We start from the raw sequence: 26,320 nt of genomic DNA on the forward strand, positions 1-26,320 counted from the left end.
GGAGAAAGAGGATGCAATTTGAGAAGTGTAACTGTCGTAGCATGAACATAAAATTGAGAAAAGTGACGTGGAAAATTGAGAGAAGGGTTGCTGATGTGGATAGCTCAATTGATCAGGAAATGGTAGACTTTTCTTATATGATAGATTTTTAAAATTTTTAAATAGAAATTAGTTTTCAAAATTAATTTTATAAAATTATGCTACCAAATAAATTTTATTATTTTAAATTTTAAAAATTGAACAACAGTTTTATAAAATCAAATATAACAAACTCTTATAAGTTTAAATTCTAAAATCTAAATACTCTATATAAATTACAAAACTCTTCTTCTTTCTCAATTGTGTATTTCTCATTTGAGTTAAAATTTGCAAAATCTAAAACAATTTGTATTATTTTGTCTTGAATTCAACTATTTAACATGTATCAGGCTAGTACTCAGTTGATTGAATTTTTAACTTGCGTACATTTTTTTCCTGTTTATTGCTGGTTATGGTTTCGTTTAGGCTCATAAGCATTTATCTTTTTTTGAATTTGTCAAAGAGGGAGAAGTTGTAATATGAGTCTAAATTTGTTTTATGTGTTATATGCTATTGCGTTTTGTGCAATATTTTAGGGGGATCACACAAACATTTTTCTTTTTTGCTTAAAGTCGACTCAATTCCAAATAAAAGCTTGCCAATCATAAAAAATGTGGAGATTGAAGTTGCGTGTCTTTAATACATCTAGGGGAGATTCTCTATGTGATTTTGTTACTTGTCCCTTAAGTTTTATCTTATTGTTAGTCTTATATTTGAGTTTCCTCTTCAATTGCGCATTCTTAAAGATTAATTTTTGGATTCGTGTTTTTAGCATGCATAATTCAAAATGTTTGCATTTGAGTGTGATCATTATGCTGTAAGTCAATTAGTCGAGTTTTGTTAAACAAGAACTATAATTGAGTATGATAAGTCATGGCAAAAGTAGAATCTAAAAAATCCATTGAAATCTTGAGATTTTGGAAGTGTGATTCGAATCACACATTTCCTTGAATCGAATCAAACAAGATAGAAATGAATATGGGATTTTTTGAAGCTTGTGAGTTGAATCACAACTTAGTCTGATTTGAAGCATGCACACATGGGAGCCGAATCACAAACCCGCCTGTTGTGATAATGATGAGGTTTAATTTCAAATATTCTAAAATTAAATAACGGATCCGAAAACCGAATCGATCAAACCCGGAATCCGCGAACTGTCTTAACCGGATATTATTGTTGCTTTTCGGCATCCTGATTTTTGTCAATTTTAAAATATATTTTCTTTCTCTTGATTAACAAAGATTTTAAGACACACTTTAATATGATCTTCAACCACTGTCAAGTTTGAATCGAATCATGAAAAAGTAATGACTTGATTCATAAATTAATTTAGTGTTGACGACGTGTTTACAGTGATTTCTAGTAAACAACCACTAGTCCTCCAAATCAAATACTTTGGTAACTTACAGGATCGACTAGATTGATCCTAGGACATGTGTCTAAGTTTTTATGATTATTCTTACATTTGAACTCATGTTTCGACGCAATTACTTCTCTAATGAATATACTAAAGTTTTTCTTGAAGACAATAAATGACAAGAATGTAAAGTAAAACAATTCGACTGCTGAAAGTAAATGACTGAAAATGATAAAAGGCTTCAACTGGAAAATAAAGGAAATGTAAATAATATGTAAAAGACTTTGTATTGATAAAATAAATGACTTTGAAAAGACAACAATGATGTTTGTTATACGTACATTCTCTGCTACTCTTTTCTCTAACACTGATACTTTGAGTATATTGAGTAATTTGTACAAAAATGAACACCCTGAATCCTAACATTAAGACTCATATTTATACTAATTCGACCCTAACGCTCTTTCTCCAAGAACATGTCACATTCGATGTTTGCATGATTCTTTCGAATAATAAATCTCCACGCGTCTTTATAGATAAAACACTTCAATTTGAATTCAAATTCTTCCTTGTTCGCAGGCGTTAAGTCTTCGACGTATTGTATCCAAATGACTTCAAATTTAAATCCATCAATAAACACAATTTGATTCGACCCTTCTGTCCTTAAGACAATTTGGACTTTTGTCTAAACTTGTCCAATTGTGACCCAAAACTCTAAAATACTCTTATTTATTTTCGACCCAACTATATCGAAATTACCAGTCAACACGACGGTCTAATTATTTGTGTTGCACGGTAAAAAATCCATATTTTTATCAGCAATTTGATTGATCCTTATTTACTAATTTCTTTATATTTTTTCTTTCTTCTTGACTTATTGATCTTGGATTTTTTACTTCGCTGGGAGCTGCGTCATTTACCTTCCATGTAATTAACAAAATGCTATCGGTGAGGTGGCACTCATATAAGATAAACTTCTGAGTAAAATAGAAACATAAAAAGTTCCATAATAATAAAATATTTAGCATGGTACATGAATATGTCAAATAATTCATCGATTGGGCTAAGTAAAAGTGTTATAAATTTTTATTTTGATGTTGTCATTATTCTAATTATTTAGCATTCTATTACCAGTCTTATCTTTCACACGTCAGTCTTATGTTTGCTTAGAAAAAAATAATAATGTGTGGGGCTCAAGTTAGCTAAATATAAAAAATTATTTGAAAATAATGTTTTGTTTTTATTAAAAAAAATTAATTAATGTTTTTTATTGCTATTTTTAATACAATATTTTTATCTAGGAGTTTTTTAACAATGTGTCTCTAGAAGATAAATTAGTATATTGCTCAATCTATTACATCGTTAGTAGTTCTTATATAGCTAGTGAGGAGATAACAACCAAATGACTAGATAACAAACTTTACTAACTGAATAACTCACTCTCTTAGTCATTCACAAGACACATACTTAATACATGGATTGAGAATAACAACATGTATTTATGGAGAAACTTTTATATTGTTCCTCTTATTTCATTTAATGTTATGGAACCTTAATGCATATAGGGATGTCAACGGGGCAGATTTGTTAGGAGGATGCTTCTCCACTCCCCGCCCCGCTCCCAAATTTAGTCCCCATCCCCATCCCCAATCTCCGCCACGGGGGAATATTTCCCTCCATCCCCATCCCCACAGATCCCCACGGATATCCACGGAGATCGAAGCTTAAGAAAATTTCTACACTTTTTGATCAAAACTATGACACTAGTATTTTGTTTTTTTTCTGTATTTTTTAAAACGCATATATTTGCATCTTTATTTTCTAAAAAAAATCAAAATTCATCTTGCATCAATAATAAATAAAAAAGCAAAAGAACTTGATGTTGCTAATATTTTTTATGTAAAAATAAATAAATAGTAACATAACTTCTTGCTACCGTGCTTCCACTAATTTACTACCACAATACTGATGTCGTCCAACGCAAGTGGTTAATTATGTGTGACAAATCTATAACTTCTAATTACTCTTCATTTTCTAATACATTGTAAAATTATATAATTATATAATATATATAAAATATATAAATTAACATATATCTTCGGAGTCGGGGAATCCACGGGGACGGAGGATACTTTCCCAATCCCCGCCCCAAACTGTTATCGGGGGAACTTTTCCCTCCATCCCCATCCCCACGGGGAAAAAAATCCCCAACTTTGGATCTCCGCACAGATATTCCCCACAGGAATCCCCATTAACAGATGCAATTGACATCCCTAAATGCATAGTATAATTTTCTTGTAACAGGGAAGGAAATGTACGGTTCATTAAGTCCCTTTACTGCTGCATATAATTAATCACCGAGCTGATAAAATAGAAAAGGAGGCAGTAGCATTAGATGTAGAAGAACCAGTTGAGGTAGAGTGTCCTTCACGAGACCTAAGATTCGTATCTACAAACACAGGCATAGTTGGCTGTAGGTGCTCCACTAAATTCCTGCTTCGGAGGAGGACTACCACTTCGGACATTGTTGGTCTCATTCCTGCTGATGCTTGAGTGCATAGTAAAGCAATCTCTATCCTTTTCTTCACTTCTTCTCCATCAAAGTCATTATCAAAGTCATTAGGGTCTAAGGTCTTGTCCACGAGCTCCAAGTGCCTGCCTCTCTCATGCAGTTTCCATGTCTGTTAAGTTAAAATAAAAAACCATACGGTAAAATGATAAGAGATGTAATAACCAACAGTTCCTATTTATGACTTGTGAGAAATTGCTTACCTTTTGAAGAAGGTAATCACCATCATCATCTTCCTTTACTTCTGTACTCTTTTGACCACTTATGATTTCTAGGACTACAATACCATAACTGTAGGTATCAGCCTTTTCTGATAATTGACCATGAATTGCATACTCAGGTGCCGTGTATCCCCTGACAAATGGATATTATACATTCCATGATCAACATAACAAGATTTATACCAAATGCGAGACTTAGTTCTCTCTTTTATAACATATGTTTTTCAGTTAAATGTAATCTAGGTGAATGAAATTGTTGTCTTACAATGTTCCTGCAACTCCTGTGCTTAGATGAGATTGATCCCCGGGCAAAAGCCGCGCCAATCCAAAATCAGCAATTTTGGGGTGAATATTATCATCAAGGAGTATATTGCTAGTCTTTATATCTCTATGTATAATGGAAATGTGGAATTCCTCATGTAGGTAGGCCAGTCCCCTTGCCGTGCCTAAAATTATATCACACCTTTGTTTCCAATTGAGGGAGCCTTGTTTTTCACCTATTTAATTAACAGGTTTATATACTTAAGGTTATGAACAAGGTAGAAGAAGTAGAATTCAAGAAATTAAATGAATATATGAATTGAAGTGATTTACCAAATAAGAATTTGTCTAGGCTGCTGTTGGCCATGTATTCATAAACAAGGATTCTCTCTTGTTTTTTACTGCAACAACCAAGAAGTCTAACAAGATTCCTATGATGAACATTGCTTATAAGCTTTACTTCACTTTCAAAATCATTGTCTATCTTGCTGGATTTTCCCAAAGCCAGTTTCTTGACTGCTACAACATTTCCATTTTTCAAAGTACCCTATTTGAATAGCATGGTTGAAAAAACATTCACACAATCATTATTGTCTTCGAACATGATGCTTCTCATTGAAATTATAAAAAAGCCTTTAGATTACCTTGTATACATCACCAAAGCCTCCTTCTCCCAATTTATTTTCTTCACTGAAGTTTTTTGTTGCAGCTTTCAAATCACTATACTTGTAGTTAACTGGACCTTTCAACTCAGTTGCTCCCAATATATTGCCTACCAAGGAAAACATGAGTTTGAAGGCAGAGCCAAAATTAGAACCAAACATCACAGAGAACACAGTAGTTAAACCGTTGTAAAAGTGTATTGAAGTATTTTTCTATACAACCACAAAGAGAATACACACTAAAGCAACAGACATCATAATTCACAAACCTCTAGGAGCTCTCTTGGGTTTTCTGTATTGTCGCCAAGCTAATATTGCAAGAATGATCGCAACAAGACCTACACCTCCGACAACACCACCTATAATGGCCCATTTGTTGCTTGAACCTCATTCATAACAGAAAAGAAGAGTTTACATCAGTTCCAATGAAATGAGGTACTGCTAATCTAACATAAATGAAAAGTGAACTTTATATTATATTTGTACCTTGATTTAAATAGGTTGTGATATCAATAGCCTTTTTATCAGCAAAAAAGGGTGTCTCTGAGTATCTCATAAAACACCCTGCTTCATATGCTCTACCATCTGTATTAGGAAGACAAGTTTGCAAGCTGTTGTATCCAACTGTCATGCAATCAAGACAAGCACTTTCTGTGGCAGTTTCAACACACTGTGCAATGGCATAAATTGAACTATTGCTACCAGGATTCACCACTGTCTTAGTAGCTGCAAAAAAGCCTTTAATTTTTGGTGTTGCTAATTGGAGATCCATTAGCACTTTTAGTCCAATTGTTCCAAAAGAGGCGCCTTCCTTTGCGGCCTTGTTCCCACATAATATACCACCCCCAGGTTGATTTGTTTGATCGTAGAATCTTTCACTCTCGTACCTAGAAGTAGTATGCAACATCAAAGTCAAATAAAAATTACTCATGCTTAGTGATGAGTTTAATTCAAGCTATGCTAGTTAGAGTTAGGTAGAATCAATTTGTATAACTAATTTTGATAGTTAGAGGTAGTTTTTATTGTTAATTTGTTGAGTGAAGCTGAAACTTGTGGAACAAGTAACAACTACCTAGTGTATATATATAACAACTCTTAAGTTGATCCATGAATAATAATAATAATAATAATAATAATAATAATAATAATAATAATAATAATAATAATAATAATAATAATAATAATAATAATAATAATAATAATAAGAGTTAAAAGGTAGTGCACTGACAATATAAAATAGTTTTACACTGTCATCTAATAGAAAGTCATCAATTTGTCATGTCATTAAATTACTATTTAAATAAAAGAATAATTTAATTAGATACATGGTGGTGATTGGTTGACAGTATAAAATAGTGTATCACATTTTTTTTCTTATTAATAATAATAAGAATAATAATAATAATAATAAATTTAGAAAATGTATGTTCGAAGAAGACTAGAATGAAAAGGTAACACTCTCCTTTCTGACTAAAAGAGAAAAGATTATTTTACCTCTCGTCCAACTCCTCCAAACAACATAAATATAAAACAACATATATTTTAAGAGTTTAAAGGTGATGCCTTGACACTGTAAAGTAACTTTACACATACAACCAATCAAAATCTTTTCAATTACTATGTTATATTAATTTTTTTAAATTAAAATTATATTTTAATTAGATACATAGTTGTGATTGGTTGATAATATAAAAATATTTTACATTTTTAGGGCATATCCTTTTTCTCATATTTTAAAATAATATTTAAAGTTTTTTATTAAAATTAATTACTTAGACACATTCATACCTTAAGAAACAGCCATCGTAGACGAGTCTAGCACCATTGGAAGCTGAGCAGTTACGAATTTTTGTAGAAGCTGTGTTGAAGCAAGCAACGCAATCCTTTTTGGAGAGGTAATTTCTGCATTGAAAAAGAGAATATACTATCACATTTCCTCTTGCTTCTTTTGCCGTTGCAAAGTGTTTGCTTCCATTGCTAATTTGATTTCTCAAATCTGAAAATGTTCCATTAATGTTTGCATAGAAACTACGCAAATTTGATGTGTTGTATGTGCTGCAACCACTGCTCAGTACTATACTTGTTTGTGAATCTCCAACTACACAGTTATAGCTAGTTATTATGTTCCAACACACCAACATTGTGAACACTAGCTTAAGTCGCAGCATCATCCTTAAATAATTTTAGCTTTTTTTAAGGTATAGTTTCTTTCTAATATAAGAGAGATGAAGTCAACCAAAGTCTTATAGATAGGAGTATGTGGTTATAGATAGAGTACTAGAATAAATATACACAGATAAGTAAATGAGAAGAGTCCAAGTAGGAGCATAGGTGAGATTTAATTAAAAAAAAAGTTGGATAACTCTACCCAACTTACATGGCACAAACATAAACACATATGTGTATTTAATTTTCCATGTCACCAATAATAAAATAACTATAATTAATTATAGATAAGATTGTGGTATCTCTTAAAACCATTCATAAATAAACGTGAATGTACTGTAATAAAAAATTTAAATTATGAACCAATTTACTTATGCAAAGTATTATATTAAATAACATGAATTATAGTTTATTTTGATTGTGCAATTATATTATGAGAATTTTATATTACATTTTGATGGAAATCATTAATATGAGTATCATTAAAATTAATTAGTTTTGTATACAATTTTCTTTTTTTATTTATTCATCTTTATAAGTTAAATTTATTTTAAATTAAGTACAACATTTGTAATTCATTTATATTACATTTGTTAGATATTTTCTCACCGGAGTTAAAATAATTAGTGTGATTTTAATTAATCAAAAATGTTTTAAATTAAATGTTGTTTTACAATTTATTTTTTAAAAATGAAATTTCTTTAAAACTAACTAGTCTAATACCAGTGCGTCCGCACGGGTACCTGTTGTGGCCGTGTTATTTTGTTCAATATAGATATTATTGCAGAGGTAAATGTCCCAAAAACAGATATATAAAATATAGAAAATTATTTTCAATAGATTGGGCAAAAGTTTGGGATATTTTGATCAATAAACATCATTTTCTCGTTAATATTCAATATTTCAATAAGTAACTTCACGTTCATGATCTCGTTAATATTGAATATTTTATTCAGTAACTTTATGTTCCCGTTCATATTTTTTATTTTGATCAGTAACTTCGTGTTCCCGTTAATAGTCAAAATTTGTTCCCTTTAATATTCAAAATTTGGATCAATAACTTAATGCTCAAAAGTTTGACAAAATATTGATCAGTAACTTGGTACTCCTGTTAATATTCAAAATTTTGATCAGTAACTTCGTGCTCCAGTTAATATTTAACATTTTAATCAATAACTCCGTGCTCCCGTTAATATTTAATATTTTGAATATTAACGGGATATCCGTGCATTCGCACAGGGACCAGTGTGGTACGCTCATTTATTTTAATATTCAATATTTTGATTAATAAACTTTATTTTTCGTTTAATATTCAATATTTCGACCAGTTACTTTATGTTCCCGTTAATATTCAATATTTTGATCAGTAATTCAGGTTCTCGTTAATATTCAACATTTTATTCAGTAACTTCATGTTCTCGCTAATATTCGTTATTTTGATGAGTAATTTCGTATTCCCGTTGATGTTTCCGTTAATATTCAAAATTTGGATTGGTAATTTCGTGATCCCGTTAATATTCAACATTTGAATCAATAACTCTGTGCTCCCGTTAATATTTAATATTTTCAATATTAACGGGATACTCGTGCATTCGTACGGGTATCAGTGTAGTACGCTCATTTGTTTTAAATGGTTTATTTTACATAGAAGATTAAATAGGATAGTTAAACAAAAATTATATGAAAATATAAATATGAAGATATGAAGGAGAATTGATACGCTCATTTGTTCCAAAAATACAATTCAGAACCGATTCAGATCTTCCGGGAAATAATCCCCTATCTTCAACAAATTGAAGATAAAATCATTGATCACTAAAGATACTTCAGCTAATAAATTTATTAAGTACTACAAAATGTATAAAGAACTTAAGCACACATAAATCAACAATGATACTGGTTGCAATAGTGCTCAAATATTAGTCTCAAATACAGGAGGCTTGCGTGAAAACGTGTTGCAGCAATATCACCGGAATGATACCATCCGTTTGCAAAGCTCTCTTCATTAGCTTTAGGATTTTTTAAGTAGCCTTTCATCACGACATTACCATGCATCACGATCTCACCAATAGTTTTACCATCTGCAGGAACAGGCTAGCTGCATGGTTTTTGTGTTGATGACATCCGGGCCTTCCAAGGCAATGTATACCGAACCCCTTGTCTGAAAGACCATAAGTGTGTGTGACGCGAAATCCTAATTCAGTCATGTCGGAAACAACAGAAGGAGGAGGAGCAGCACCGACAGTATGTTTGCAAATTATTAATAATAACTAATAATATGTGTTCCAAAATGACAAGGAAAATATGCTATGATTTGAATTTTGAATTCGGAGAGTGGCAACTCTTCATGAAATGTCGCAACCATTGGTAAACCATGTTGTGGGCCAAAAGTCATAACTCTTGAAAAAGAAATTGTTTCATCAAGGATCACTACCTTGTGAAACAATATCAGCATGGCCTATAAAAGCATAATTTCAGATTCAGAATTATCATCACAAAAATGCAAATCCTTTAGAATAATTCCAGAGCACTCTTCGCTACATTCGAGTTTTTGCCGGTCTTGCGCAAACTCGAGAAGGCTGAATTATCCTGGGTATTCCTGCGTAGAAACTCCAAGACAAATTGGAAGTGCTTGAAATACTATAAGGAAAGTGTTCCGTACACGATTCTAGCCTCGATTCCATTCGGTTTAAATTAATTTTTCCAACAATCTTATAGTATATTCAATAATGACTGTTGAGGCTTCGGCTTCAAGCATCAGGAAGACGAGAGAAAATCCAAATAAAAAGACTAACGAGAATCAATATCTTTAATCCGGGTACGTCTTGTTAATCTTTTGAAATTAAGAAAAAATGCATTATCGTTCTTGTTACCGGAATCCGTGCAAAATTAAATCATGTTTTTGTTTTGGATGTATACTATATATTGATTATTGAATGATATTTAATATATAATATATATGATTCTAGAAAATCATTTGCATATTTAAAAGATAAAGATACAGGATGTCATACTCTTTCAATAGGATCATATCCTTCTATTTATTGTCATTTACATATTAATTCTCTTAGCATTTCCTTCCCAAATTTTGGCCTTTTATATACCTATCAAATATGTAAATCTTTTGTTTTGCCGAAGTGTTTGTTAGTACAAAATTATATTTTAGTTTCTCCAATTACATGTGTTATGTAATGATCTATACGTCATGCAAGCAAAAGTTGTAGATTATTATTGTCTAATGGAAGGGGATGCATCCGTTAATAAAACTCTCACCGATTCGGACACGAGACCCTTGACTTAATAACGGCTACTTTGCCATGATACAACACATCTGATGGTCAAAATAATTTGAAAATCATTATGCCTCTGTATTTGTCCAGCCAGCATTAATTGCATCTTAGATAACACTTTTGTTATTATTACTCAGTATGAAAACGTTTTTTTTTACGGAAAAAGATTAACTCATATCATTAATAATAATATTCTGAATACATGTTGGTATAACAGTGAAATTGTGGAAACTAGTTAGAGATGGAGCCACCTGTGCCAAAGCATGGGCAACCTCACTGGCTTGTCTCCTAACGAACTTAACATGAGAGTTCCTAAAAAAGAGAGACAACAAACGATTACATTCTCCAGTAACAGCACCAAAGTCTGAATCATTTGGTTGTGGAGATATAACACTATCCACCACACTTTTGGCATCTAACTCAAAATCCATATTATCATAACCAAGACCATTAACCCATTTGATAGATGCCAAAAGGCCTAAAGCTTCTCCAATTACAACTTCAGTACAAGGCGAAAACCATTCTGTGCGAGCAACGACAAAATGACCTTCATCATTTCGAATGCACATACCAATGCCTACCTTATTATGAGAGAAAGACGCACCAATGTTGCATTTGAAACGACCAACCGAAGGTTTATTCCACTTGATAACAGTTGTCGCTGGATCTGAATTCGAATGATTGGTTCGAAGTTGTTGGGCATCTCGCCATCCCACCAACAACTGTGAGGCTCGACTACAAATGGAGGCTGATGAATCTTCAACTTGATTCCATATATGATTATACCTTTCCAGATACTCCATAAAATAGTTGAGAAAACCGCCTGATGATCTTGATTTGATACCTGCAGGAAAGAAAAAATCACAGAAGCAAATAATACTCCATTATTAATCAGCTGCTGCAGAATAGGCCATATGCCCACTTTTTCCCAACACTCAATACTCTTCGGGCACTGGAAAAATAAATGATAATTATTTTCTTCACCATCCCTACAACCAACACAGCTAGAAGAACAATTAACTCCTTTATCTAAAAGTCTTCTTCTAGTAGTGTCATACCCCAAAATTTGCCCACACTTTTCAAAAATTCAAGACTATTTCAAAAAATTGAGTTTTTATAAAATTTCGGGTTCATTCACATTGACATTCTGAATTTTATAAATATTCGATTTAAAGTCTATTTTAAAAATATAATAGTTTACTCTTAAATTGTTATATTTTAATAAATAGCAAAATGCTGGCTGACATTTCATAAACCTTCAATTGGCTTTTTATTTCAACAAATAAATAGCACAATTGGTAAGGAAGTAAGGTTTGCAAGTACAGGGTCTTGGGTTCGAATCCCACTTCTAACTTCTTTTATTTTTATTTGCTTCTAACTTTAGTTTTAATTTTAATTTTAATTTTAATTCAAAAATCACAAAAAATGCATTTTTTATTATTTTAATTTTCAATTTTCGTATTCATTATTTAATCATTTTTCAAAAATATTAATTTTTTCATTTTTTCCATTTTAATCATAAAAAATATCAAGAAAAAAATCATAAAAATAAAAAAAGGTTTAAAAAGATTTGTTTTCTGTTTAAATGTTGCATTTTAGGATAGTTTTCTATTTTTAGAAAAATCTTCATAATTAATTAAATATTTCAACATTTAAAATCAAATTAAATTTGATTTAAACGTTTGATTGTATTAGTTAATAGGTCGATTATTTCCTTTTTACTTTAACCTAATTTTGTACTATAAAAATGCATTTTGTTCTTCATTGTAAGGAACTACCGATCCTAACCTACACTCCACCTCTCTCACGGTACATACAGTAAAATGATGCATCTAACATTTGCCAACTTACTCACGTCAAAAAACTAGAACCTGTACATACATCTTTTCCCATCACATGTATATATAACCCACCTGTAAAATTTGCACACAAAACAAACCTCAATTACCTGTTCAGAACTATAAACCACAAACCAAATCCTTCAAAAAAAATTATCCATTGACACTAATCCAAGCAAATGCAATAGTTATTATTAGTTTTTAGAACAACAATATCTTTTTGTTTTTGCTATTTTTGTTACAGGATGATAAAAGGAAGGAATGGAGCAACAACATTGCACCGACCGCCGTATCGACTCGATCCCTCGGCCAGCCACCACAGATCGGAAAACACAGCGGCCATCCTCCATACGCGGACTCCACATCAACAGGCAGCAACCCCACAGACGCGCTACCCTCCGACCACCACCAGTCAGCGGTGAAGCCACTGACGCTTCAGCCTCCACCGCGAGCGATCTTCACACAAACCGAAGACCACCATCAAACCACCGTGAACAGCAGCGCCGCCCTCTTTCCGGATCCACACCGCCACATGGCATCACGTCCGGTCACCTTGTTTACGTCTCCGATTGCAACCATCAAGGTATGTTGGCTATTTTTTAGTTTTGATGCGTATACCTGTTATGATAAAGATATGGCCATGGTTTTATTAAGAAGAAAGGAGAATTGTGAATCTCAAACAGAGAGAAGAATGTGTAGGTTTTGTTGTTGTTATAATTTCATTCTAATAATTGCACGTGTCTTTAATTGAATGATTAGGATATGTTGTAGAAAAGTCAAAGCTTTTAATTATTTATTTTTAATTGCGTTTCGGTTTCGGTGAAAGGAATTCCTTCTCATATACTGTACTGTGTTCTCCATCTTTTTGTTATCCTTGTTGCATTTTGTTTTCCTTTATTTTTAGATTTACCTAGTTTCTAAATTAAATTAGTTTAGTATAATTTTTAATTAATCTATATAAAAAATAAGCACAAAAATCCTTCTTTTATATTATGTTTCTAACAATTTAAGAAATACAAAAAAATATATACTTCATTAGACTTTCTTTTTCATACTAAAAATGTCAAAAAAAAAACTTAGTTTTAGTTTTTATTTATTTTTATATTATACATCTCTCATTATTATATATATATATATATATATATATAAGGTTTTTGCGAGGTACCACTTGATACTGAGACTCTTGGATTTCGTGAACATTTACCATTTGCAGTTTTAATTAATTTCGTACATATTATTTCTTTTATTTTCATTTCGGGTTTGTAATAATTTTATCCTCGTTCGGTTTTTTATTGTAACTCCCCCATCCCGAAGCCATGTAATAGCGTAGGAACTTTACATTCCGCACTTTATTTTCTGTACATATTTAACTGTTAGTAATTAGGCGTGTATGGCAAGATTAATTAATTGAACGTTAGCTAACCTTAAAATCAAGATAACATATCTGAAACTAACACACATCGCACTCACTCACCTCTAGGGTACGCCTCTCTCGTTGCCTTCGGAAATAAATGGTCGTGTCCCTCGAATATAGAGGTACCATTAGCAAAAGTCCCTCGATTAAGAATCACCGCAAAGATCATAAGTCCCTCGATGACCCACGATGTTGCCTACGAATACATGATCTAGTCCCTCGAACTGTTGCCTACGGAAAAATGATTGTCCCTTCAAATTTGCTAAAGGTACCTCTACCTGTTGCCTTCAAATGACCTCGATGACCCTTCGATGACCCGCACGTCCAATATAACAAGGACTACCTACTTCTATATAAGTATGGATAGTCCTGGGAACTTTAAAAATTACAGAAAAAAGACCAATCAATTAGGGTAGTGCTCTTAAACTGCCTAGCTCAATAAAAACATCTTTTCAATATTCTTTCAAAAAAACTAAGGCTACGCATTTACGCTAAAGTCCTTATACTCATTTTCAACTCAAAAACAAACAAACATGAGCTAAGCAAGTTAAGAGCCCGTAGATAACTACGGATGAAAAGGGTGCTTGCACCTTCCCTTTTCATAACTTACCCCCCGAGCCCGTTTCTTTTTAAAAAGGTCTTTTTCTGTACTTTTTACCTTTCCTAAAATTGGACAAAATAAAAGTCGGTGGCGACTCGTGCTTACCGCAACATTGGTTGCTTTAAAAAATAAAAGTCAGTTCACCGTGTTACAGAACTGGCGACTCTGCTGGGGATAAATAAAAAGAGGGGTTACCTTAGAGCTTAGATCATATAATATGCTTGTTTTGTCTGCTTTACTTTTCAAGGTTGCTTGGGAATTAAATGAAGGACGAATCCTATACCCGGGTTCAAGTACACTTAAGATAGGAGTGGCATAGTCATGGCGACCTCTTTCACATATGTGGGAGATGAGTCAATATGAAGTTCACGCTTGAGTTAGGACTCCATAGATATATGCACACCTTTCTCAAATGAGGGAGGTCTATGTATGTAACTTTGGGTGCGCCGGAGCTCAAGGACCTTTAGTCACCCTTTAACCCATCCTGGCCTTTAGGAACGTAGTGGGGGGACTACTCTTGACAAATGTTGAGAACTAGTCGCTACCCGATGCTACAATTCAGATAGGTTCTCTCTCAAAGTATCATTGCATGGTGCAAATGCATCATGTCCGAGGGTGCTTTAGAAGGGCTGACAATTCTGAATAACCTGGTAGAACCTGTTGCTGATTTCATCTCATCCTTAGAAGTACCTATTGGGGAAGGGTAGTTACCTGGTCAAACTCCATGCAAGCCTTTTAACCTAAGGACTCTTGTGTGAGTTGTTTGTTATCTAACCACTTGATTTCCTTGCAGGTTTTATTTGTAGAGCTTACTTGTTCATACTACCTTATGCTTTTACCTAACATGTTGACTAACCTCTTTCAAGGATCTTAGGGATTCATGGCACATAATTTCCAGGTAATAGGGAAGGACTATCAAGAGCCTAAATTTCTATCAAGGGGCAAGAGGATTTATTTTCCTCTAGCCAGATGCTTTTCAAACTCAAAAATGCAATAAACTTCTGTCAAGGGGCAAGAGGATTTATTTTCCTCTAGCCAGATGCCTTCAAACTCAAGGGTACAGTTCCTATCAAGGGGCAAGAGGATTTATTTTCCTCCAGCCAGACGCTTTTTCAAACTCGAAAATGCAATAAACTTCTGTCAAGGGGCAAGAGGATTTATTTTCCTCTATCCAGATGCCTTCAAACTCAAGGGTACAATTCCTATCGAGGGGCAAGAGGATTTATTTTCCTTTAGCCACATGCTTTTAAGCTCAAAAGTACCATACCCCGAATCAGAGGCTATGACCCACTGGATATGGTGAGCCTGATTCTTAAAGAAGGACGTTCAAAGACGGAAGTCGAAGTTCTTCAACAAAGCTGCAACTACATGTCAATGTTGCAAATTGGGCTCCAGAAAGATCCTTGAAAACATTGCATATGCATTTGCATACATATCATTGCATAACAGGTTTCCAGACAACGAGCTTCTCATTTTCTACCTGAAATCCCTAAAGCTTGATACTTACAACTCCTTTGTGGTTTCGTCAGAATCCTCTTCTTAGAAGTAATCTGTAGTTCAGATGCGAACACTTGGTTTGATTTCCTCTCTGGGGCACTTGGTCAGTCGATCGATAATTGCCAACTAGTCCGAGATAAGGTACAAGACCTGATTGATGCAAAGGCTATCATATTCACACCTGCAGGCCAGATTTGAAGTTCTCCTTCGACTCAATGGACCTTCTGAAGCAATAAGTCCATACGGAGAAAATCTCCTCAATGTTGGCAATTCGTAATTTCTCATGCATTTTCATGCGTAATCTTTCTTGTTCTTGTTCAATACTGTCTATATGCAATACTTGTGTGTTTTTGAACTATAATAACGATGCATTGGATGTGTTTGTCTTGAAAAAATTCATTCGCTCTCGCTCTAATATGTTCTTATTTGCTTGTGATACCAAACTCTCAATGATAAAGCATGATGACTCTGAAGGGAGAATGACGAACACATAATACCAATAATCTCAAATGGTGTGCTTTCGAGTAAAATCCTGTTGATGATGTACAGGCATTGTTTCAGATTCCCAAACACTGGAGATATAAGGAAGTTAATCCCTTGCCAACCCCTTTTGAGCCTTGAAGTAGGAGTTTCTTTTCTATACGAAAAAACCCTCACATTTAACCTAGGGGCAGGGTAGTGTTCAGTTAACCTGATTGGGTGTTCAAAATTCAGCAGGACCTCGCACCTAAGGAAACAATAATGGTTATCCTTCAAAAGGTTCAGGAAAAGTCGAGACCGCAATGGTCACCTCTCGCGTAATAAGAGTTCAAATATGACGATACAACAACGATTATCCCTCGTCGACCAAGAAATGAGGCAGTCACAATCTTTCCAAAAAGACGTCTCAGGATCATACGACTTGCTCAAAAAATAAAAAGAACGAATTAAAAAAAAGAGAAAAGAAAGCCCGCTAAGTCAATAACTTGAAAACAAATGACTAAGGCAAAAGTTAGGGCATCCCGCTGGACTTCAAACTCAGAATTCAAAAGAGTTTGTCCAGGCAAAAGTTAGGGAAACAAAAAAGATCCTCAACAAAAGGGGCAAATTCGTGTGTCTATAAATTCAAGATCGTGTGATCAGACGCCAAGAATAAAAGGTAAGTGACTGTCATGTCCAAACACCTTGTCGATTCCTCAATCGTCTCAAACTCCTCTTGAAGGATGAATGCTCGCGTCGAGTTAACTGAACTTAGGTTGGAGAACATCATGAAGGGGGTGGGCACCAATAAAATTTTGAGCCTATATATCTTTTTTTTCTAAAACCATTAACCTGGCCATGTTACAACCCTCAAAAGTCCTAATTGAAGCAGGGTTAATTCGAAAGCATACTATAACGAGAAAACGGTAAACCGACTCCTAGGAGTTTTGCTAAAACATTTGAGTTGGTATCACGCCACTTTTCACAAAAATCGATGTTTTGACATCCTTTCAAAAAAAATATTTCAAGACAAACTTGAACTTTGCATTAGATTTATATTTCTCATACTAAACATTCTTTGCATATGAACAAGTACTTGACACCAGGAAAACTTCCATCATGAGCTGCAGATGAAAAGTTTAACCCTCTCAAGGGACAAGTTGTCTTCGGAACTCCGTTGAGTTCGAGCATGAACGTCTCAAATTATAATCACCCTCAGGGTCACAAAAACGGTTGAAATACCCCATGGACTAAGCGTTCAGATATTTTGGGCAATCAAGCCAAGATTCAAAGGATCTCTCAAAACTGCTGAAATTACCAGGAGCCTTCACCCAAGCACAACTAGAATTACCTCCAACCCTGATCAACCAGAGGCATGATTCCTAAGTTCATGATACAGGGGCATGTTGCTTATGATAGCACGAATATCAGAAAGTCCCCGATAGATAAAGTTGCAGAGACGTCTCGTACGCCCGACTCAGTCAGTCAAAAGCTTGTATATACAAGGGGCATGACATATCTCATTCGTCAGGGGCAATCAAGTCAAGATTCCGAGAATCTCTCAAAGATGCAAAAAACAATCAGGGGCATGTATCCAAGTAAATCTTAGTCTATTTCCAATCAACATGGGGCATTGTCCTGGGCCAATGATTACGAGGGGCATGACACCCATAGTGCACATCTCATAAAGTCCTCGCGAGGCGAATCTTTCCGAAGTCCCTACTAACTGGGGCAAATCTATGCAATTCCAGTTTGACAGCTTGATCAATACTCAGTAGGGTGTCCTAAATCGAATGGTAGTTACTACAATACTGGGGGCAATTTTCAAGACACCCATGTCTCCCCACAGAGCCGGGTTCACAAGATCATATCCCCACAGAGTAATCCTCAAAGAAGATATCTTTGAACATACTCGTCCCGACAAAGACATGGCTCCCCACTAGAGTTTACATCTTCAACACCACTGGTTCTCCGACACGTTGCTCTTCTCCAACATGGCTTACTAATATCTTTATCTCCAGTCAGGGTACATCAAGTTACTGGTTATCCCCAAGCAAGAATCATAAATTCCCAGCTGAGCATCTTCAAAACAAGATCAGACATCAAAACCAAAGGCATAGAGATTTATTTTCTCAATAAAGACAACATAAATCATATTCACATATCATATGGCATAAACATATTCATACATTGCATACATTACCTCATAATGAATTCATCCATAACATACAAAGTTTCTCTTTTATTCTGAGGGACTCATTACATAATACATGCATCATGACATTGCATAACTATACCTATTGCAGGATACAGGCACAGACAAATGAACGAAATCTCCAACTTTCCAAGATCTAATTCAGCTACTACGAATAGTACTGACACGGTCAACGCTCGAAGATCTAATTCATTTACCACGAACGGTAATGACACGATCACTTTCAAAGATCTAATTCAGTCACTACGAACGGTACTGACACGGTCAACGCTCGGAGATCTAATTCATTTACCACAAACGGTAATGACACGATCATTTTCAAAGATCTAATTCAGTTACTACGAACGGTACTGACACGGTCAACACTCAGAGATCTAATTCTATCATCACGAACGGTGTAGACACGATCAATGACAAACTAAGCCTAATTCAGTTATTACGAACGGTACTGACGCGACAAAAGATCTAATTCAGTTACTACGAACGGTGCCGACACGGTCAACTCCCAGAGATCTAATTCTATCATCACGAACGGTGTAGACACGATCACTGACTTTCCAAGATCTAATTCAGCTACTACGAATAGTACTGACACGGTCAACGCTCGATCTAATTCATTTACCACGAACGGTAATGACACGGTCATTTTCAAAGATCTAATTCGGTTACTACGAACGGTACCGACACGGTTAACTCCCAGAGATCTAATTCTATCATCACGAACGGTGTAGACACGATCACTGACCTTCCCAGTCTAATTCAGTTACTACGAACGGTGCTGACACGACAGGAGATCTAATTCTATCATCACGAACGGTGTCGACACGATCATCTTCCAAAGTCTAAAACAGTTACTACGAACAGTGCTGACATGATCAATCTCCAATAAATCTCCTCTCAAGACCTGGATGGCATATTTAAGCCCATCTCCGACAAAAATCCCTACTTCAGCTAGGGCAAATTTCTTGGTATTCTAGTGTTCAATCATCTTCCACCTTCAGATACCGACCGGCATACAGACCACTCTACATCTTCAGGTTTAAGATAATTGAACAGGGGCAGTTGTCATACCCCAAAATTTGCCCACACTTTTCAAAAATTCAAGACTATTTCAAAAAATTGAGTTTTTATAAAATTTCGGGTTCATTCACATTGACATTCTGAATTTTATAAATATTCGATTTAAAGTCTATTTTAAAAATATAATAGTTTACTCTTAAATTGTTATATTTTAATAAATAGCAAAATGCTGGCTGACATTTCATAAACCTTCAATTGGCTTTTTATTTCAACAAATAAATAGCACAATTGGTAAGGAAGTAAGGTTTGCAAGTACAGGGTCTTGGGTTCGAATCCCACTTCTAACTTCTTTTATTTTTATTTGCTTCTAACTTTAGTTTTAATTTTAATTTTAATTTTAATTAAAAATTCACAAAAAATGCATTTTTTATTATTTTAATTTTCAATTTTCGTATTCATTATTTAATCATTTTTCAAAAATATTAATTTTTTCATTTTTTCCATTTTAATCATAAAAAATATCAAGAAAAAAATCATAAAAATAAAAAAAGGTTTAAAAAGATTTGTTTTCTGTTTAAATGTTGCATTTTAGGATAGTTTTCTATTTTTAGAAAAATCTTCATAATTAATTAAATATTTCAACATTTAAAATCAAATTAAATTTGATTTAAACGTTTGATTGTATTAGTTAATAGGTCGATTATTTCCTTTTTACTTTAACCTAATTTTGTACTATAAAAATGCATTTTGTTCTTCATTGTAAGGAACTACCGATCCTAACCTACACTCCACCTCTCTCACGGTACATACAGTAAAATGATGCATCTAACATTTGCCAACTTACTCACGTCAAAAAACTAGAACCTGTACATACATCTTTTCCCATCACATGTATATATAACCCACCTGTAAAATTTGCACACAAAACAAACCTCAATTACCTGTTCAGAACTATAAACCACAAACCAAATCCTTCAAAAAAAATTATCCATTGACACTAATCCAAGCAAATGCAATAGTTATTATTAGTTTTTAGAACAACAATATCTTTTTGTTTTTGCTATTTTTGTTACAGGATGATAAAAGGAAGGAATGGAGCAACAACATTGCACCGACCGCCGTATCGACTCGATCCCTCGGCCAGCCACCACAGATCGGAAAACACAGCGGCCATCCTCCATACGCGGACTCCACATCAACAGGCAGCAACCCCACAGACGCGCTACCCTCCGACCACCACCAGTCAGCGGTGAAGCCACTGACGCTTCAGCCTCCACCGCGAGCGATCTTCACACAAACCGAAGACCACCATCAAACCACCGTGAACAGCAGCGCCGCCCTCTTTCCGGATCCACACCGCCACATGGCATCACGTCCGGTCACCTTGTTTACGTCTCCGATTGCAACCATCAAGGTATGTTGGCTATTTTTTAGTTTTGATGCGTATACCTGTTATGATAAAGATATGGCCATGGTTTTATTAAGAAGAAAGGAGAATTGTGAATCTCAAACAGAGAGAAGAATGTGTAGGTTTTGTTGTTGTTATAATTTCATTCTAATAATTGCACGTGTCTTTAATTGAATGATTAGACCACCTCCAGCGGTGGATTTTCACTTTGGTTCGCCAGCATGGATAGTAACTTTTCCACTGTAGCCATTCAAAAGCCATTGCCACGCTGGTCATCATCCTATAATAATGCAACGGTTCTTAATATGAAATTGCTATAAAATATTAATAAGGAAATTAAAATTGTGGGACCAATATAAGAGTTTTTTTTATATGAATAAAATATTAATTGCTATAAAATTTAATATGAATAAAATATTAATAAGTAAAGTAAAATTGTGGGACCTAATATGGGTTCTTAAGAGTTGCACCATTGGAGCAAAAAATTAGATGAGTTGCTTCAAGCTGACGTGGCTTAATAGGTCCCACAAAGAACCCAAAAATGGGTTCACCATTGGAGATGCTCTTAGGATATGTTGTAGAAAAGTCAAAGCCAGTGTTTTAAAAACCGGACCGGACCGGCCGGTCGGACCGGTCGAACCGGGAACCGGCCAGGTAACCGGTCTGGTTCAATAGTTGGATCGGATATGCCATCAAACCGGTGGAAACCGGTGAAAACCGGTGAAAACCGGAAAAATCGGAAAACCGGCGGTTTAATTGCTTTTTTTTTTTTTTAACTTTTTTTTTATTTTTTTTTAAACTTTTTTTTAACATTTCTTTTAAACTTTTTTTTTTTAACTTTTTTTTTAATATATTTAGTAGTGTATTACTTAAATAGCATTCTCACATAGTTTTTTTCGTTAGTGACAAATTAAAAACTTTATTGTCTATTTGTTATCTTTGATAATAAATTTTCTTAAATAACATCAACATATTGAATTTTATTTGATTTTCTTTTTAGGAAGATCCTATTTTGAATTAAATTTGATACACATTGGAGTTATTTTGTTATAAACTATTCAATTAGATTATGTTGTTATTAGACTTTGTTTAGATTATGTTGTAATTAGACTTTGTTTGCAATTACACTTTGTAATTTTTTACTATTTTATTATGTGTGATGCCTTTGTTTAAAATTTGAATTTAAGTTATGAAATTGTGAATTTATGATATGATATTTTTAAAATTTTAAAAGGTAGTTATATTTTTTTAGAGACTGAATCATCCGGTTCGACCGGTTTTATACCTATATAATGACAAGTCTATTCAATCGAGTTATCCGGTTTAATCCGGTTTAATACGGTTTAATCCGGTTTGGTCGTGCGGTTCGACCAATGACCCAGTGGTTCGACCGATAAACCAGTGACCCAGTACCCTTACCGGTTCGATGACCGGTCCGATTTTTAAAACACTGGTCAAAGCTTTTAATTATTTATTTTTAATTGCGTTTCGGTTTCGGTGAAAGGAATTCCTTCTCATATACTGTACTGTGTTCTCCATCTTTTTGTTATCCTTGTTGCATTTTGTTTTCCTTTATTTTTAGATTTACCTAGTTTCTAAATTAAATTAGTTTAGTATAATTTTTAATTAATCTATATAAAAAATAAGCACAAAAATCCTTCTTTTATATTATGTTTCTAACAATTTAAGAAATACAAAAAAATATATACTTCATTAGACTTTCTTTTTCATACTAAAAATGTCAAAAAAAAAACTTAGTTTTAGTTTTTATTTATTTTTATATTATACATCTCTCATTATTATACATATATATATATATATATATATTCGTACTAACGTCTTCTGGTTTTTGCGAGGTACCACTTGATACTGAGACTCTTGGATTTCGTGAACATTTACCATTTGCAGTTTTAATTAATTTCGTACATATTATTTCTTTTATTTTCATTTCGGGTTTGTAATAATTTTATCCCCGTTCGGTTTTTTATTGTAACTCCCCCATCCCGAAGCCATGTAATAGCGTAGGAACTTTACATTCCGCACTTTATTTTCTGTACATATTTAACTGTTAGTAATTAGGCGTGTATGGCAAGATTAATTAATTGAACGTTAGCTAACCTTAAAATCAAGATAACATATCTGAAACTAACACACATCGCACTCACTCACCTCTAGGGTACGCCTCTCTCGTTGCCTTCGGAAATAAATGGTCGTGTCCCTCGAATATAGAGGTACCATTAGCAAAAGTCCCTCGATTAAGAATCACCGCAAAGATCATAAGTCCCTCGATGACCCACGATGTTGCCTACGAATACATGATCTAGTCCCTCGAACTGTTGCCTACGGAAAAATGATTGTCCCTTCAAATTTGCTAAAGGTACCTCTACCTGTTGCCTTCAAATGACCTCGATGACCCTTCGATGACCCGCACGTCCAATATAACAAGGACTACCTACTTCTATATAAGTATGGATAGTCCTGGGAACTTTAAAAATTACAGAAAAAAGACCAATCAATTAGGGTAGTGCTCTTAAACTGCCTAGCTCAATAAAAACATCTTTTCAATATTCTTTCAAAAAAACTAAGGCTACGCATTTACGCTAAAGTCCTTATACTCATTTTCAACTCAAAAACAAACAAACATGAGCTAAGCAAGTTAAGAGCCCGTAGATAACTACGGATGAAAAGGGTGCTTGCACCTTCCCTTTTCATAACTTACCCCCCGAGCCCGTTTCTTTTTAAAAAGGTCTTTTTCTGTACTTTTTACCTTTCCTAAAATTGGACAAAATAAAAGTCGGTGGCGACTCGTGCTTACCGCAACATTGGTTGCTTTAAAAAATAAAAGTCAGTTCACCGTGTTACAGAACTGGCGACTCTGCTGGGGATAAATAAGAAGAGGGGTTACCTTAGAGCTTAGATCATATAATATGCTTGTTTTGTCTGCTTTACTTTTCAAGGTTGCTTGGGAATTAAATGAAGGACGAATCCTATACCCGGGTTCAAGTACACTTAAGATAGGAGTGGCATAGTCATGGCGACCTCTTTCACATATGTGGGAGATGAGTCAATATGAAGTTCACGCTTGAGTTAGGACTCCATAGATATATGCACACCTTTCTCAAATGAGGGAGGTCTATGTATGTAACTTTGGGTGCGCCGGAGCTCAAGGACCTTTAGTCACCCTTTAACCCATCCTGGCCTTTAGGAACGTAGTGGGGGGACTACTCTTGACAAATGTTGAGAACTAGTCGCTACCCGATGCTACAATTCAGATAGGTTCTCTCTCAAAGTATCATTGCATGGTGCAAATGCATCATGTCCGAGGGTGCTTTAGAAGGGCTGACAATTCTGAATAACCTGGTAGAACCTGTTGCTGATTTCATCTCATCCTTAGAAGTACCTATTGGGGAAGGGTAGTTACCTGGTCAAACTCCATGCAAGCCTTTTAACCTAAGGACTCTTGTGTGAGTTGTTTGTTATCTAACCACTTGATTTCCTTGCAGGTTTTATTTGTAGAGCTTACTTGTTCATACTACCTTATGCTTTTACCTAACATGTTGACTAACCTCTTTCAAGGATCTTAGGGATTCATGGCACATAATTTCCAGGTAATAGGGAAGGACTATCAAGAGCCTAAATTTCTATCAAGGGGCAAGAGGATTTATTTTCCTCTAGCCAGATGCTTTTCAAACTCAAAAATGCAATAAACTTCTGTCAAGGGGCAAGAGGATTTATTTTCCTCTAGCCAGATGCCTTCAAACTCAAGGGTACAGTTCCTATCAAGGGGCAAGAGGATTTATTTTCCTCCAGCCAGACGCTTTTTCAAACTCGAAAATGCAATAAACTTCTGTCAAGGGGCAAGAGGATTTATTTTCCTCTATCCAGATGCCTTCAAACTCAAGGGTACAATTCCTATCGAGGGGCAAGAGGATTTATTTTCCTTTAGCCACATGCTTTTAAGCTCAAAAGTACCATACCCCGAATCAGAGGCTATGACCCACTGGATATGGTGAGCCTGATTCTTAAAGAAGGACGTTCAAAGACGGAAGTCGAAGTTCTTCAACAAAGCTGCAACTACATGTCAATGTTGCAAATTGGGCTCCAGAAAGATCCTTGAAAACATTGCATATGCATTTGCATACATATCATTGCATAACAGGTTTCCAGACAACGAGCTTCTCATTTTCTACCTGAAATCCCTAAAGCTTGATACTTACAACTCCTTTGTGGTTTCGTCAGAATCCTCTTCTTAGAAGTAATCTGTAGTTCAGATGCGAACACTTGGTTTGATTTCCTCTCTGGGGCACTTGGTCAGTCGATCGATAATTGCCAACTAGTCCGAGATAAGGTACAAGACCTGATTGATGCAAAGGCTATCATATTCACACCTGCAGGCCAGATTTGAAGTTCTCCTTCGACTCAATGGACCTTCTGAAGCAATAAGTCCATACGGAGAAAATCTCCTCAATGTTGGCAATTCGTAATTTCTCATGCATTTTCATGCGTAATCTTTCTTGTTCTTGTTCAATACTGTCTATATGCAATACTTGTGTGTTTTTGAACTATAATAACGATGCATTGGATGTGTTTGTCTTGAAAAAATTCATTCGCTCTCGCTCTAATATGTTCTTATTTGCTTGTGATACCAAACTCTCAATGATAAAGCATGATGACTCTGAAGGGAGAATGACGAACACATAATACCAATAATCTCAAATGGTGTGCTTTCGAGTAAAATCCTGTTGATGATGTACAGGCATTGTTTCAGATTCCCAAACACTGGAGATATAAGGAAGTTAATCCCTTGCCAACCCCTTTTGAGCCTTGAAGTAGGAGTTTCTTTTCTATACGAAAAAACCCTCACATTTAACCTAGGGGCAGGGTAGTGTTCAGTTAACCTGATTGGGTGTTCAAAATTCAGCAGGACCTCGCACCTAAGGAAACAATAATGGTTATCCTTCAAAAGGTTCAGGAAAAGTCGAGACCGCAATGGTCACCTCTCGCGTAATAAGAGTTCAAATATGACGATACAACAACGACTATCCCTCGTCGACCAAGAAATGAGGCAGTCACAATCTTTCCAAAAAGACGTCTCAGGATCATACGACTTGCTCAAAAAATAAAAAGAACGAATTAAAAAAAAGAGAAAAGAAAGCCCGCTAAGTCAATAACTTGAAAACAAATGACTAAGGCAAAAGTTAGGGCATCCCGCTGGACTTCAAACTCAGAATTCAAAAGAGTTTGTCCAGGCAAAAGTTAGGGAA

The 26,320-nt window shown here is 34.7% G+C and overlaps 1 protein-coding gene across 1 annotated transcript; it reads right to left on the reverse strand.

The window, feature by feature from the left end:
- Positions 1 to 3,378: 3,378 nt before the first annotated feature.
- Positions 3,379 to 7,385, reverse strand: LOC131656251 (cold-responsive protein kinase 1-like). Its single transcript, XM_058926002.1, has 8 exons — positions 6,937 to 7,385; positions 5,635 to 6,035; positions 5,418 to 5,534; positions 5,131 to 5,258; positions 4,820 to 5,033; positions 4,491 to 4,722; positions 4,208 to 4,358; positions 3,379 to 4,116 (listed from the first exon to the last, which is right to left on the reverse strand). The coding sequence occupies exons 1-8, from the start codon at positions 7,317 to 7,319 to the stop codon at positions 3,790 to 3,792; spliced, it is 1,953 nt and encodes a 650-aa protein (XP_058781985.1). The 5' UTR covers positions 7,320 to 7,385; the 3' UTR covers positions 3,379 to 3,789.
- Between the last annotated feature and the right edge of the window lie 18,935 nt (positions 7,386 to 26,320).

The sequence above is a fragment of the Vicia villosa genome, linkage group LG3 (assembly GCF_029867415.1).
Source record: "Vicia villosa cultivar HV-30 ecotype Madison, WI linkage group LG3, Vvil1.0, whole genome shotgun sequence".
Taxonomy (NCBI): domain Eukaryota; kingdom Viridiplantae; phylum Streptophyta; class Magnoliopsida; order Fabales; family Fabaceae; genus Vicia; species Vicia villosa.